At 44.3% G+C, this 16,532-nt stretch overlaps 1 protein-coding gene across 3 annotated transcripts in view; it reads right to left on the bottom strand.

The window, feature by feature from the left end:
* The window catches only part of KCNH1 (potassium voltage-gated channel subfamily H member 1), a 378,350-nt gene that overhangs the window by 77,317 nt on the left and 284,501 nt on the right, over window positions 1–16,532 (bottom strand). For all 3 annotated transcript variants that reach the window (XM_060643916.3, XM_060643914.3, XM_060643915.3), the window contains exon 10: window positions 7,892–8,088. In XM_060643916.3, coding sequence (XP_060499899.2) covers window positions 7,892–8,088 — 197 coding nt within the window. The remainder of the gene's footprint in view (window positions 1–7,891; window positions 8,089–16,532) is intronic.

Genomic DNA, 16,532 nt, shown 5'->3' with positions numbered 1-16,532 from the left:
GTTTGACTGGGCCAATAAGGGACTAGTGAAGCCAGGGAGAAAACATCTGTCGGCAGCCTTTTATTAGCACGTGCACTGCCAAACCAAGGACAAACTGCTCTTTGCCAACAAGGCTGACTGCACACTGGAAATGGATGAGCCACTGGGCCCCTGAGAGGTGAGGGGGGAAAGCTGAGTTCAGGGGATGTTCAGAAAGCTGGTAGAGTCTGCCCACAATCTCTGCTTGGGATTTCACTGAGGACCGAGGGACCAGGATTCCCACTGTGCTGGAGTTCTCTTTGGCTTCTTGATGTTTCCCAGACAAGTCCTGTCTATTCTACAAGTCACCGACCATGTAAAACAGAAGAGACATTAAAGACAATCTAGTCCCTGTTTCCAAGAGATGTTCTGTAAAATACCAGCTCTGACAGATGTTAATAGGTATATTATAGTAGATAGTAGAAATTTGCAGGTGGAATTCAAAAACTGTTCAGGGGGCAAATAAACGTGCAAAATGCTAGACCAAGCATCTGAGACCTCAGGAAGCCAGCTTGCTCACCTGGGGACTGAACCCACAATCTGGGACTCATTAGTACTCCCCTATTTATTACAAGTCAATCACATGTTTCTAAGAAAATATTAGGCAGGTACATTACTCTCCAAAGGACTGCATTGGCCTTATGGTTCTCTGAACTTGGACAGATCTTTTTTTTTTTTTTTAACTTGTGGTAAACACACTATGTAATAGTGCATCAGGATTGATAAGGCTTAAGATAAGTTACGACTTCCCTCCCCCAGCACCTTCTCCACATTAGACTCTACCATTCCCTCTATCCATTCTGTCACAGGAGGAAGTCAGGATCTGTGATGAGTCCAACGGAGCCATTCTTTACCAAACCTCACTGATGAATCACTTGTTCCTTTGGTACTACCTGAGAGGTCTAGGCACAGATCTTGAAATCATCTGTCTGGGAGATTTCTAGGTGTTAAATTTCAGCCCCTACTCCCCTTTTAAAACTTTTAGCACTTGATAGCATCTCTTCATTTCCAGAAAAGCTAAGCTCAACAATAACAATAGTGAGAGCAACACATACACTGAGATCTTGCTATGACAAAGTACCCTTCTAAGGTACTACTATTATTCCTGTTTTATAAATGAATGAATTGAGGCCCAGGGAGGTTGGGTTACTGGCCCAAGGTCACTAAGGAGAGCCAAGACTTGAACCCAAGAACTCTGACTCTAGAGTCCACATCTGTAACCATCACTCTCTATTGCCTCCATATGCTTATTCTATGAGCCACACTATTAGGACTCCTGCTCTCCTTCTTCACTCTGCTACCCTCATTCCCATGGATAATGGAAGGAAAGTAACTTGACTGTGCACTTGCTATGTGTAAGGCACTGTGGGTGGCCCACGATTATCTTTCCCAAAGCTACCTTTTGGGGTAGATAGTATGAATCCACAAAACAGGAATAGCTGTAGTTGTTCAACCTCCTCCTGCACCCTCACCCCCAGCTAGCAAGTGGCTGAGCCCAGATACAGTGATCTAGCTTCAAAGATCACATTCACTCCAGAACTTTATTGCTTCCTTGGAAATGGCCACATATACCCAAACCAGCTGCATTTCAAGCTGATTCATAACAAAGCATGGAGCATTTTCATTTTCTCCCACACCCCAGGGATCATGATGGGGGTCTGCTATGTGTTTTGGGAGCACTAGGGAGAATGCCTAAGGATCCATGGAAGTCTACATAGGTCCCTAACATCATCCCCTGATCCTCTTGAGGGAAAAGGGACTTGGCTTTGATTTTTATGTTGTTTTCCTGAAAGAATTGTGGTCTTACCACTCACATGACCTATCCCTTCCCCAACCCTGATTCCAAAACCCTGATTTTATTATCTTTATAGCTTGACAGTCTAATGGATGATTTTTATTCCACAGAAGCCCTCACTATGGAAGAATGACAAAAAATATATATATATGGGCTATGTAGAGATCATTTTTAAAACTTAGGCTGTGATGATTCAGTGGGAAAGGGGATATATTTCCAAGCACCTGGCCTTTTGATCTTTCCATCTTATCACCTTCTACAAGAATTTGTGCAGAAAGAAAACAGAGGCTTTCCAACGCCAGTTCTGAGCAGAGCTCTTTTTCCAAGCCTCCAATGCTTTCACCTTCTCCGCTCCAGAATAAAATGCCCTTTGGTTATGAGGTGTTGTGTGTGTGTGGGGGGGGGGGGGGGGGAGGGGGTGTTGAAAAGTACATATAGTATTCAAGATAGTTCACTATGGCAACCTCAGTTTTAGAAAACAGGCATTATTAGTAGGCCCCTGTTTTGAAGCCACCAGTAACTACAGTCTCAGCTCCTTCCAAACTCACTAGGTTGGGACCTTATCAAGCTAAGAAAAATCTATCTTGGAACAAATTATCATAGGCAAACGCTACACAAAACATACTCAAAACCACAACAACATTGGCTTTAAAAATAAAGCCCCACACACAGAGAATGAGAACCACCCTACCAATTTCCTACATGCCAATTATCCCGTGCACAGAATGCTGTTAATTACCTAATTGCTTGTCTACAATACATCATTTAATTGTGAGACATTTTCTCTACTGTCCTAATGATGAGCAGGAAGACCCAATCTCCTAGCTAGCACCTGGGAAAGGAACCCTCATCCCAGGTTGAAAGGACAGTAGAGCCCAAGTGAGACACTAATTAAACAAAAGGTCTGGTTATAAACAAAGGGGAGCAAAGCATGAACTCAGAACTTCTGAGACCGAAGACAGAGAGAAAAAATGGGCTGCAGGAAGGAGAAGGTATAAATAGGTATTGAGCAGTTCCTACAGGTACTATGTCACTGTTTGGTTGTAATGCATGTGATCTTCTCAATAAACCTAATTAGGAGAGACTTTTATTAGACTCTTTTTACAGATGAGCCTAGAATAGTTTAGGAACTTTCACAAGAGCACACAGCTGGTCAGTAGCCAAAACCAGGATTCAAACCTAGGTCCCTAGCCCCAAAGTGGGTGCTCTGTTTCGTAAGTTACTAATATCATGGCCTGCGTAGCCTGCTGTTTAACCAAAGGGAGGTGTGCTATGCCTCCCACACACCCCGGCTGTGGTGTGGCTGTCACTCTGTTGGGGGGAACATCTTGTGTCCCCAGACTGGGATTTACTGTACAGATTTCTGAGTGTGCTGGGCGATAGTGAAGATACTTTGGAGACACTCTGTTCCACCCCTGAAAGGTCAGTGAACTGGGAGAAAGCAGAAGCCAAAGAATGCCAGCATGGGAGAAGCTGCACAGGACGATGCGATGCTGCTTAGCAGCAGGAGCACGTGCAGAGTTTGGAACCTGCCACCTACTGGCTGGGTGACCTTGGAGAAGTGATTCTCTTCTCCACAGGGCCACAGGGCCCTAGTTTATTCCCTGGAGAAACGGGACTGATACTATAATGTCATGGCGTTATTCTGAGGATTTAATAAACAGACATGAAACACATACCAACTTTGGGACGTAACTTGCAGCTTGCACAATATCAGGAGTGGGTAATAATGTTACTATTAGTATTGTGCAAAGCTCTGATTGCAGAAAAAAGACCACTCAGGGCCTTGAGGAAAATTCCCAGAGAGCCTTCACCCCAGAGTGCCAAGGGTCTGGGAGGAGGAAGGCTCTTCCTCCCCTTCTTTTCATGGACAACCACATGCAACCTCCCTTAGAGGAAACAAGGATGCTGTGCTTTCCTCTTAGAAAAATCCTGACTCCCTGGCTGACTTAAGATGTCAGAATGGCCTAATTTTTCCCTCCATGAATGAAACTGGCAAAAATAGTGAGGGAATGCTGACCTCTCTACTGGCAGGAGCCAAGCACCATGTCAGCATTCCAGAGCAGCTGCAGGAAGTACAGAGAACCCTGGAATAACACCTGCCCCACAGAACATTCTGCAGAGTGAGTACCCTATATAAGCAAAGGCAGAAGAGCTGCCTTCTTTTTTTTTTAAGTTTATTTATTTTGAGAGAGAGAGAGTACAAGTAGGGGAGGGGCAGAGAGAGAGAGAGACAGAATCCTAAGCAGGCTCTGAACTGTCAGCACAAAGCCTGATATGGGGCTCGATCCTATGAACCATGAGATCATGACCTGAGCCAAGACCAAGAGTTGGACACTTAACCAACTGAGCCACCCAGGCACCCCAAGCTTCCTTCTTTTTATTTTCCAAAAGGCACAAGATAATAAAGAGTAGAGTGAAGTAGGGTGTCAAGTGGGTAAAACAAAATAATAACCCACAATGTAACTGAGCCTGTACTGTGTGAGATCCTGTGTGTGAGCTTTGCCGGTATTATCTTATTTAATCCTCACAATTATCCTACGAGGTAGAACTTCTCATCATCCTCATTTTACAGTTGAGGAAGCACTTATGACTTGCAGAAGCACTAAGTGGCAGAGGTAGGACACAGACCCAGGTCTCATCTGGCTCAGTGCCCACAGGCAAGGAAATCCAAAGGTCAAAATGCAGGATTGGCTTCAGGGTCGTGCCTTTCATCCTTGCCTATGACCTCAGGCGTCTTTGGAGGAAATAGAGGAAGGTGACATGTCCCTTCCTGAGTTGGGTCCCAACAGCAGTGCAGAGAGCTGGGCGGTGCCCACACACATGGATTCAGGGAAAAGGGGACGAGGCTTAGAATGCAGAGGCCAGGGGAGGCCACGAAACTGTGAGAATCAGTAAGAGGCCTATCAGCAAGAGGCCTGGGCGATAAGTCATTTCTGGCTCCAATTCTTTCATTACTGACACAGCTCTGTGACCTTTCTATAAAAGGTCATATTTGTGAAACAAGGGTGGTAGGAAAATGGAGGGGATACTGGATGGCCATTGACGCACCTCCCAGCTCAGAGTTTTTGCTGTGCACTAGAGGACGTCGACAGAACCAAACAACTCCCCAAACAGATGTCAAAGGCACTATGTTCTCAGGAATCTTTGCAAATAACACTCAATTTTGCCAAGATAGAAACAGCCACAAGAATACACTTCACTTTGCCAGAAAAAAAATAGCTACAAGAATAATTCATGCATGTAATGTTCTTGTCTTCTATGCCCTATGTAACTATGAATTAATTCTCAGAAGGACACAATGAGAGATTACAATGGCAACACCAAAACATGACAGCCTCTTTTTTCCAAGAAAAAGAATGGCTACTCTTCTTGTAAAGAACCTCACTAAAATTGTGCCAGACTCAGAGGCATTTGCGATTGGAAAGACATTTGAAGGTCAACTAATGTGACTCTCCATTGGATGCCTCAGGGCCCTCTGCAATATCTCTGAGGGGTATCAAGGGAATGTCTAAATACCTTAAGGACCACCTGATCTTTCTCATATCTTCTACAGCTTGGATGCTTCCTCTACACCTTGTGTCCATACAGACCCCACCTAATCTTCCTCCATGACAGCCTTTCTGAAATGCCACCCTTGAGTCTTCCCTTCCGCAAGAGCAGTCAAGCATTCTGTACTTATGAAGATAGTCTGACCATGGAGGCACTGCTGTTTTTGTTTTTTTTTTTATAAGACAGATTTATTTGATCCACAATTATTCCAAAATGATTACTACTCCAAATAACCCAAACTGTGTTTTTTTCAACCTATATTATCAGCGGCACCGAAAGCTGATTATAATCAACTTCCTCTCATAAAAAGAAGGAAAAAATTTAAAAAATAGACTTTAGAAGAATCCACGTGGCTAAAAGTACCACTAGCAAGCATTCCACGTTCCCAAATAAACAAATAAGAACTGTTAATGCACACTTCAACACCACTGCCCATTCCCAATGAGAATTCAAATGGCCAGCTTTCAAATCACAGAACCATAAAAACAATCCACAACCTTACATTGTATGATGTGGAAACTGAGGCCTAGAGAGATTCCATCTCTTTGTCCTTGGCAAGCCAAATGTTTATTAATCCTCTGTACTGGGTTAGGCACTGGGGCTACCCAGGTACCCAGGCCTTGCCCTCTTGGGCCTCTGAGCAGGGACTCACAAGCATATATTAGGGGTAACCAGGTAATAGGCCTTTGGAACTTGTACAAGTAACTTGAAAGACAAAAGGCTGATTCCTTTCTCTGTGCCTTGGCTCAAACTGCTCCCACGATAGCTTATATAAATCATACTTCTTGTACTTAGCCTCCGGTACTACATTTATCCTTCCTGTGTTGATCTTCTCTGTTAGACTTTAGGTTCCTGGAAACGAGGAACTGAGTGTTATTCAGCTTTATATGTCTAGTCTCATTCAGCTGGTGTGTACTGGGTTTGATGAGTGAATGAGTAAACATTTCAGTAGTCTTAAGGGTTAGTAGGCACTTGTCACACAGAGAAGGAGAAAAAAGAATGCCTGGCTGAGGACGCCCAGGGCTCTGAAGGGTGTGGTGCTTGCAGAGCTGTGCAGAGTCCTCATGGTGGGAGTGTTCAGGGTGGTAGCAGTGGGCATGGCAAGAGTGGCTGAGGTTTTGGCTTGGGAGTTAAGTCAGGGCCAGATGTGAAAAGCCACACAAGCCATGGTGAAGCATACAGACATTATCCTAAAGTTAGGTTGAGGGCAAAAAGTCTTTACAAAGGAAGGGACATGATCCCATTTGTTTTTAAGGTCATACGATCGGCCAAAGGAGGAAGTGCCATGTCGAGGACAGATACAAGCGGGAGCCTGTTGCATGGTGCCAGAAACAGGAAAGGTCTGCATCCGGGTGCTGTGTCCCAAGAGCTCAGGGAGAGCCCCAAGGATGGAAGTAGAGTGTGGACCCAGGTTTGAGAGCTTAGGTGGAACTCAAAGGATTTGAGGAGTAACCTGAGACATAGGAGACTGGGAAGAAGCATCAACCATGATGCCAGCATTTCTAACTTGGAACCCCAGGGTGATACAATGTCAATAGAGGCAAGGACCTTAAGAAGAGGAACAGTTTTGGAGGAAAGGTTATGAGGTCATTTGTTGAAAGATTCCTATGATAATCCCTATAGGCGGTTTCTATGGGTCAGAGCTACCTTGTTAACTAAAAGAGATAGATGAAGTGCAAGAAAGTCGGACATGAAAAACCTAAAGAGTACAAGACGAATAGTTTAGTCCTCACAGAGGCAGATGGAACCTGATGATCTGAGGGTTGAAAGAAACCATTTCAGACCAGAAATCTTCTCTGGGTCTTAAAATGGCTCATTTCTCAAACCCTTAAATCAGCAGGTGTATACAAGATACTCTCTAGGCAATCAGATTCCATACCTTTCTGATTTTCTGGGCCCAACTGAATCATCTTCATAGCTTTTAAAAATTATTATTATCAGCTGGCGAATGGCCTCACACCATTTAGTGAGTCCTAGTCACCAAGGAGAGTTCAGTTTATTTGAATTAAGTAGCCCCAGTCAGTCACTTTTCTGACTAATGACCTCATCTTTTTTTTAATTTAATTTTATTTTTTTTTTCAATATATGAAATTTATGGTCAAATTGGTTTCCATACAACACCCAGTGCTCATCCCAAAAGGTGCCCTCCTCAATACCCATCACCCACCCTCCCCACCCTCCCACCCTCCATCAACCCTCAGTTTGTTCTCAGTTTTTAAGAGTCTCTTATGCTTAATGACCTCATTTTTTGCTCATCTTTTCAAAATGCCAGAAGGTCTAGATATTGCTGGGGAAAAGCCCACGGACACATGAACCAACCCCTTCTGCAGCAAAGTTAATCCATCTTTTCAATCTAGCAACATTCCTGTTTCCCTTATTTCATAGCAAAAGCTCTGAAGAGCAAGCCATGCACAGAACCACTGCTCCACTTAAATAAACCGCGAAAGGACTTTTCCTGCCCATGTGGTTATCTTAAGTGCACAGAGACTGTTCTTGATAGAAAAGAAACCAAAACTGCCAGCTTACCCTCTTCCTCAAGTTGTAGGTGAGAATGAGGTTCCGGGAGAAGGAGTGGGAAAAGGCTGTGTAGAATTCTAGCACTTTCTGCAGGGCATCCCGTTTGATCACATGCAGGTCACAGTAGGTCAAGGCCCTAACATTGGCACAGGACTGGGCAAGGGTGGCTTCCTTCCAGAACACATCTCCAAACACGTCTCCTTTCCCTAGGGAGAGAAAGTGGTGGTGAAGAAAGTGTCAGCCAGAAGGCGTCTGGCCATCCAGGTTGGCTTCCCTTTGTCTCCCCAAATTGTTGTCCATTTGGCATTCTACAACTTAGGCTCAGAAAAGGAAAAAAAACCACAGGTTTTATTTTGAACCTTAACAACACGTAACTTAAGGAACTTTAAAATACCGTATAAGACATGTCAAAGTTTAACCAATGACTTTAGGGTCATTGACTATTAGTTACCTCCTGAACAGCCTATCCAAACGGGGAACTCCCTATTATTCTTTTTTTTCTTTTTGAGAGATTTGCATTTAAAAAAAATTTTTTTCAATATATGAAATTTATCATCAAATTGGTTTCCATACAACACCCAGTTCTCATCCTATTATTCTTTATCACACCCCCATTTCCCCAAAACGCCAATCATAATCTATAACTACATCATTTGTTTCCTTGTTTGCTGTGTAACTCCCAATAGGAGAGTTCCCTCCATGTCACACAGTGTCTGGCACCTAACAGGAGTTCTGTCAATATGTGCAGGCAAAAGAGAAGTAAGGAAGGAGGCTGAATTATGGATCTCCATTCATGCGACTAACTGAGAGGTGACTAGTATGGAGAAGGTGTGGACTCTCCATCAGGAGCTGAAGATCAAGAGAGGTCTCCTCTGTTTAGGATGATCCGCGTGGAAAAAGGCAGGCGAGGGTGGAGTTCACTCTCTCCCATACTCCGTCCACTGCCCTAAGGCTTATGTTTGCGTGGTGTCTCATTCCTCACCCTCTCTCCCCCACCTCCTTCCATGTTCCTCACCCTTGCCAAAGGCCCTCCTGCTAGTATAAAAACATGGGCCCCATACACTTGGCATCTCCAGGACCCTCCATGCCTGCCATTCCACAAGAGGATATTTAGTAAGTCAACAGAGTACTAATTCCACATAACCATCTTCTGGATCAAACTTGTATCAATCTCTTTTAATCACCTGCTTTTCACATCTAGGGATATTCTCCCTATCTTTCCCAAAGTCCAACATTTTGACATATGTCTAATGGAAAGCCCAATCCCTTGTCAGCACAGCCTCTGGTTATAAATGGCTTGAAATGTTGTTTATCTTGCCTCTAAATTTTCAGCACAGATAAACACAAATTTGAATCTTCAGGGAGCTGGAGAGGACTATTCTGGGGGCAATAAACAAGGCTACAAGGGTAGAGAGTAACTCTCACAACCCTCAAGGGTTGTTGGCCTATGTATCCAGACCAGCCACATTTCTCTGCAGGAACCGGGTACCCATGATTCCATATGATTAACAGGCAAGTGTTTTCCTCATTCAGGCCAAGGAGGCAATTAGACTCCCAAGCATCTGGACAGAACTCGATCTTTTCTCAAATGCCAAAGTATCCATTCTTATATATAAGGTACTCCAGGGGCACAGCCTTCTCCAAGCACCTCCACAGCATCAGCTGGAAATCAAGTGCACTAGACACATTACTTCACAGTTTCCTATGTGTTTGTGTGGCAATGTATACTTCTGATTTATGAAAATCATTTTACAGACTCAGTATCAACAAGACACATGCATGAGGATGTAGATAAAAATTTTTAGATAAAAGTGCTTTTAAAACTGTGCTAGTTCAATTCCCTTCCCAGGTGTTTTTCAATCATCTGTACTATGAGGGGGTTACTTTGGGGTGGGGGCCACTGCATGGGAATGCTTCTCTCTGTGGGATGCTACCAGCTTCCGTGGAGATGGGCTCATTCAGTGTGTGCTTCCTGGTACTGAGTTCTAACCAACAAGGCTGGCCATTAGTTCATGCATAGCAAACATTCTACAACTGCCCCCCCCCTCACTGTGCTGCAATGCCTCCCATGCCTTTCATTTTTATGTAATCTTATTCTTCTAGAGAGAGCTCTTCCAACATGCAGTATGGTAGACAGTCAAAAAATGGACCCCATCTGTAGGCTGCAACTTACATCAAGAGGCAAGCCCTAATTTCCTTCCCCTTGATTCTCAACTTGTCTTAGTCCCTTGTCTTGAGTGTGACAGAAGTGACTGGGACTTTAAGGCAAGATCATAAAAAGCCTTGCAGCTTCAGCCTGGGTGTCCTGGAACACTTACTCTTAGGATGCCCATTCTTGGAACCCAACCACCACGTTTTGAGAAGAATAAGCCACGCAAGAGGTCACATATCAGTGCTCTGGTGGACAGCCCAGCTGAGCTCTCTGCTGACAGCCAGCCTCTGTCAGTCACTTAAATAAGCCATCCCGGCTGACCCATCAGACCAATCAAGCCTTCGGATGCCCGCAGCCCCAGCCAACACTGGTGTGCGGGCCACATGCAGAAAGCCCAAGTCAGAACCAACCAGCTGGGCTAAACAACCCACAGAATGGTGAGAAACAGTAACAAATTCCTTACACCACTAAATTTGGGGGAAGTTTATGCAGAAATAGGTAACGAGAACACACAGAATTGTGGAGCTCTGGGCTGAGAAGCCTGTGAGAAATTACTTAGTAAGTTACTTAATATTTCAGCAAAACATCACAAATCACCCCCAACTCTGAGCTGGCAGCACCCCACATCCCTCCCTGAAAGAATGAGACAAGAAAGAGCAAGGAGTGGCTCTCACAGGAGCAGATTTTCCTGAGTGTTTTGTGTATCAGTGCGAAAATGTAGAATTTACAAATCTTGTATCTCCTATTGGGATGAGATGTGGTATAACTAAGCCAGAACAATTGAGAGTACAAGATCATTGGTAATACCATCTGATTCTCATTAAGATTATAGCTGACCCTTGAAGAACATGGGTTTGAACTGCACAGGACCACTTACATGTGGATTTTGTCCAATAAATACAGTATGCCACCAAAAATGTATTTTCTCTTCCTTATGATTTTCTTGATAACATTTTCTTTTCTCTGGTTTACTTTATTGTAATAACACAGTATATTATACATATAAGATAGAAAATCCATCCTATATGTATTACATGTTAATTGACTATTTTATCAGTAAGGCTTCTGGTCAACAGTAGGCTATTAGTAGTTAAGTTTGGTGGGAGTTAAAAGTTGTACATGGATTTTCGGGTTTTTTTTTTTAATTTTTTAATGTTTATTTATTTTTGAGAGAGAGCCAGAGTGAGAGCAGGGGAGGGGCAGAGAGAGAGGAAGACACAGAATCTGAAGCAGGCTCCAGGCTCTGAGCTGTCAGCATAGAGCCCAATGTAGGGTTCGAACCCACAAACTGTGAGATCATGACCTGAGCTGAAGTCGGACTCTTAAGCAACTAAGCCACCCAGATGCCCCTATTATACGTGGATTTTCAACTGTACAGAGTGTCAGCACCCCTAACCCTCACCTTATGTAAGGGTCATTTGTCCTTCATTTATTTTTTCTTAATTTTTTAAATGTTTATTTATTATTTTGAGAGAGAGAGAAAGAGAGAGAGAGAGAGACAGAGCATGAGCAGGGGAGGGGCAGAGAGAGAGGGAGACACAGAATCCGAAGCAGGCTCCAGGCTCTGAGCTGTCAGCACAGAGCCCAACGTGGGGCCCAAACTCATGAACTGTGAGATCATGACCTGAGCCCAAGTCGGACGCTCATCCGACTGAGCCACCCAGGCGCCCCAATTGTCCTTCATTTAAACAAAATCTAATGTGTGAGCATTACACTTCTCAAACAAGTTTGGAGTAGTTTTTCCAATTATAAAAGAACCCAGAAAGTAAAATAATAGCTGCTCATGTGTATTCAACATATGAACTTATCTGTAAAAATTCCGTTTATAAATGACTCTTCAGGGGCACACTTATTGCCTAAAACAAAGGACAACCATCTTATGGTTGAAACACACCATGAAATTTATAAGCATCTTTAGAAATGACAACATGCCTACTGTGAAAACTTTTCCAATCAAAGGTTTGACAGAAACAATAAGTAGAGAGTAGTTCCTACTACCCAAAGTATTTCACGGTAAGATAATCACGATTAATCTGTAGGGTCCAGGAAGTCTCAGTGTTGTTAGAACTTGGATTTGATTTTCAACCCACATTGAAAATCATACAATCTTTCTTCCTGTCAAGGCAGCATTTTTGGTATAAATGATCTGTTAGTGAGATTTAAGAATGTGGTGTCGGAGGACCCGTCAGATTCAAAACAAACCCAAACCTATTCTGGCAAATGAGAAATGTATTTATGACACATGTCACTGGGGGAAACTGTCAAAAGGAAGGATACAGAGCATTTGGCAGGCTGCTTGTAAGCGACACACAGCTCTGGGAATAATGACTTCCCAGGTCAGGGTTAGGAATCAGGAAGGCTGGACAAGCCCTACACTCACATTCATCCCTTGTTCCCTAGCGTGAAATGATCATTCACTGAAGAACAAAAGTTACCCCAGTGCACTTGGCAATCAAACTACTTGAGGCAATCAGCTTATTGGTTTACCTATTCCACTGAGGCCCTGGGTGCAGAATGTTAAAACCTAAGTGTTCCAAATTTCTAAAATACATTCTAAGTGGAAGTTCCGAGCTAGGGAAAAGAAAAAGGCATGAAGAGGGGAAGTAAGGCAGGACAGTCTAATTAAAAACTCCAAGCAAACATCCCTGTGATAATTAATCCTCCTCCCCCTCCCACCCCTTCAGTGCAGCTGTCTTCACTGTACCTCCACTTTTGCAGTGGACACAAACAGCCCCATAGGGTACAGACGTGGGACAGAAGAACATTCATAAAACACAGGTGGGAGGTGGGACACAGGACTGAGGAGGCACAGGGAGAGGGAGGGCAGGTCTCTGCGAGGAGCCCAGGAGAAAACCAAGACCCTGTAGATAATTGGTCTTAATGATGGGCAGAGGCTGGAACAGCCACGTGAGGAAGTTTGGAGGGGCATGGAAGGTGGGCACACAGGGAGGGGTGACCAGGGCAAATGCTAGCGGTGCTGGAACTGGGTCCTTGGGAGGATCAAAAGCCTACTCGAATGTTAAAAAGTCACAGGAAAGCAATTCGGCTCTGAAACTGACAATTGAGTTTGAAACCCTTCAGAAAAGGCCCTGTTTGTTTGTTTGTTTATTATTATTTTTAATATTTTTTAAGTATTACTTTCATTTTATTTTGAGAGGAGATAGTGAGAAAGTGGGGTGGGTCAGAGAGAGAGTGGGACAGAAACACAAGCAGGCTCCACACTGCCAGCACAGAGCCCAATGTGGGGCTCAAACTTAAGAACCGCAAGATCATGACCTGAGCCAAAGTCAAGAGACGTTTAACCGACTGAACCACCCAGGCACCCCAAGGCCCTGTTTATTCAAACACAGGCTGAGTTTAGCAGGCCCTAGGGGTCAGAGCAACACTGAAATTTCCAGCCGTTTCACTTTTCCCTACTGTGTACTCTTAGAAGGACCACTCATAATGGTAACCTATAGTAGCAAAACATAATTTTGCCGTATACTTGATTGTCTGCTTCTAAAATCACCAAGCATTTCTAAAAGCTGTAATCATCAAGACAGCATGGTATTGGCACAAAAACAGACACATAGACCAATGGAATAGAATAGAAACCCCAGAACTAGACCCACAAATGTATGGCCAACTCATCTTTGACAAAGCAGGAAAGAACATCCAATGGAAAAAAGACAGTCTCTTTAACAAATGGTGCTGGGAGAACTGGACAGCAACATGCAGAAGGTTGAAACTAGACCACTTTCTCACACCATTCACAAAAATAAACCCAAAATGGATAAAGGACCTGAATGTGAGACAGGAAACCATCAAAACCCTAGAGGAGAAAGCAGGAAAAGACCTCTCTGACCTCAGCCGTAGCAATCTCTTACTCGACACATCCCCAAAGGCAAGGGAATTAAAAGCAAAAGTGAATTACTGGGACCTTATGAAGATAAAAAGCTTCTGCACAGCAAAGGAAACAACCAACAAAACTAAAAGGCAACCAACGGAATGGGAAAAGATATTTGCAAATGACATATCAGACAAAGGGCTAGTATCCAAAATCTATAAAGAGCTCATCAAACTCCACACCCGAAAAACAAATAACCCAGTGAAGAAATGGGCAGAAAACATGAATAGACACTTCTCTAAAGAAGACATCCGGATGGCCAACAGGCACATGAAAAGATGTTCAACGTCGCTCCTTATCAGGGAAATACAAATCAAAACCACACTCAGATATCACCTCACGCCAGTCAGAGTGGCCAAAATGAACAAATCAGGAGTCTATAGATGCTGGAGAGGATGTGGAGAAACGGGAACCCTCTTGCACTGTTGGTGGGAATGCAAATTGGTGCAGCCGCTCTGGAAAACAGGGTGCAGGTTCCTCAGAAAATTAAAAATAGACCTACCCTATGACCCAGCAATAGCACTGCTAGGAATTTACCCAAGGGGTACAAGAGTACTGATGCATAGGGGCACTTGTACCCCAGTGTTTATAGCAGCACTCTCAACAATAGCCAAATTATGGAAAGAGCCTAAATGTCCATCAACTGATGAATGGATAAAGAAATTGTGGTTTATATATACAAGGGAATACTACGTGGCAATGAGAAAGAATGAAATATGGCCTTTTGTAGCAACGTGGATGGAACTGGAGAGTGTGATGCTAAGTGAAATAAGCCATACAGAGAAAGACAGATACCATATGTTTTCACTCTTACGTGGATCCTGAGAAACTTAAAAGAAACCCATGGGGGAGGGGAAGGAAAAAAAAAAAAAAAAGAGGTTAGAGTGGGAGAGAGCCAAAGCATAAGAGACTGTTAAAAACGGAGAACAAACTGAGGGTTGATGGGGGGTGGGAGGAGGGGAGGGTGGGGGATGGGTATTGAGGAGGGCACCTTTTGGGATGAGCACTGGGTGTTGTATGGAAACCAATTTGACAATAAATTTCATATATTGGAAAAATAAAAAATAAAAAATAAATAAAATAAAATCACCAAGCATTTCTAGACCCAAACTAATTAGAAAGAACTCATTCAGTCATTCATGCAACTTTTGGCAGGCACTGTTCTAGAAGCTGAAGTATGGTAGGGGGACAATAGACATGATGTAGTGAGAGACAGAGACCCCAGTGACTATAACATATCGGGGCTGAGTGCCCAATTCTAACATGACAGGACAGCATAGCATGTAGGAGGGGTGTCCAGTTCAAACTCATGGGGTGAGGAAAGGCTTTCAAGGAGATGTGATGTCTGAGCTGAGAACAGTTAACCAGCATAAAGATGTAGTACAGAGATGAGTCCAGGGAGGGGAAACAGCACATACAAAGGCCCTGAGGCACTGCATATGACCCTTTAGCAAGACTAACTCTACAGGTGAGTGTTGCCAGTATACCTTGTAATCCTTTGAGGAAAGTGCCTGGTCTCCTCATTCAGCTGCAAACTCACCTAAGCATCTTGCATACTCTGTACACTGAGTGGGTGACACCAACTTGCTTAATCAATATTTAAAGACCTGGATTCATGACGCTGTTGGGAGCCACGCTGAGGGTGCTGAGAGAGGTGCCAGAACATGGGATGCGGTGAGGGCCAGCCCCCTCAGCCCACCCTACTGTCTATATTCCTCTTGTCTGGAGTATCAGGAGGTCCTCTGCCCTCAAGCGATTTCGAGACCAGAGGTGTCTTGTCACTCACTTCATCAGGATGGTGACTGGCATTGCCGTCTCCCGCCCTAGGAATAATTCCACTTATGAGACATGGAAGACAGGCTGGACAAATACTTCCAGGCAAGCTCTGAGCAGACTGTGTGCACACCACTGGACTGTACGGCCCAAGAGGACGAGGATGAGGACGGGGACAAGGGCAGTTCTCAGAGGTCCTAGATTCATCATATAAGGCAGCCATGTGACCTCTAGGTCCCCTGTTTGGTCCCAAACATCTTGAAGACACAAAGAGAAATTGCCGAGCCCTGCCCCCTGGTGCTGCCCTCAGCGTGTTTTCCAAGCATTTTATGATCCTCTCTCAACACAAGCCTCAGGGCCAGACAGGTCAGACTGCCCGACTAGGAGCTTGAGGGGGCTCCTGCCACCTCTTTTGCTCACTCTCTGCCTTCCGGCCACACTGCGGCTCTTATGGTCCCTCCATGTCTGGCTCCCTCCTCACCTCAGGGCCTTGCCAGCACCATCTCAGACCTCCACGGTGCTCCCTAATCTGGATAACTCCTGCTCAAGCTTCCAAACACTCCCCAACCTCCTCCCTGACTATGGTCAGAGCAGCTCCCTATCATGTGTACCCTCTGTACTCTGGAAACATTCTTCCTACCTGGAATCACCACATCCCCAGCAATGGCTCTGGCACACAGCAGGCACTCTACAGCTGTTGGGTACATACATAAGCCAATGGCACTGGGCACCTTACTAAACCCCACCCAGTCTCAACCTACCCAGCTAAAAAATGTGGATAATAATACCCACCTCATAGGGTTGTTGGGTGGTTTACATGTAATTAATGTGAACAAAGC

Source organism: Panthera onca, chromosome F1 (assembly GCF_046562875.1).
Source record: "Panthera onca isolate mPanOnc1 chromosome F1, mPanOnc1 haplotype 2, whole genome shotgun sequence".
In the NCBI taxonomy this organism is placed as follows: domain Eukaryota; kingdom Metazoa; phylum Chordata; class Mammalia; order Carnivora; family Felidae; genus Panthera; species Panthera onca.
Note: the sequence above shows the minus strand (reverse complement) of the source record. Positions and strands in the feature narration are given on the sequence as shown.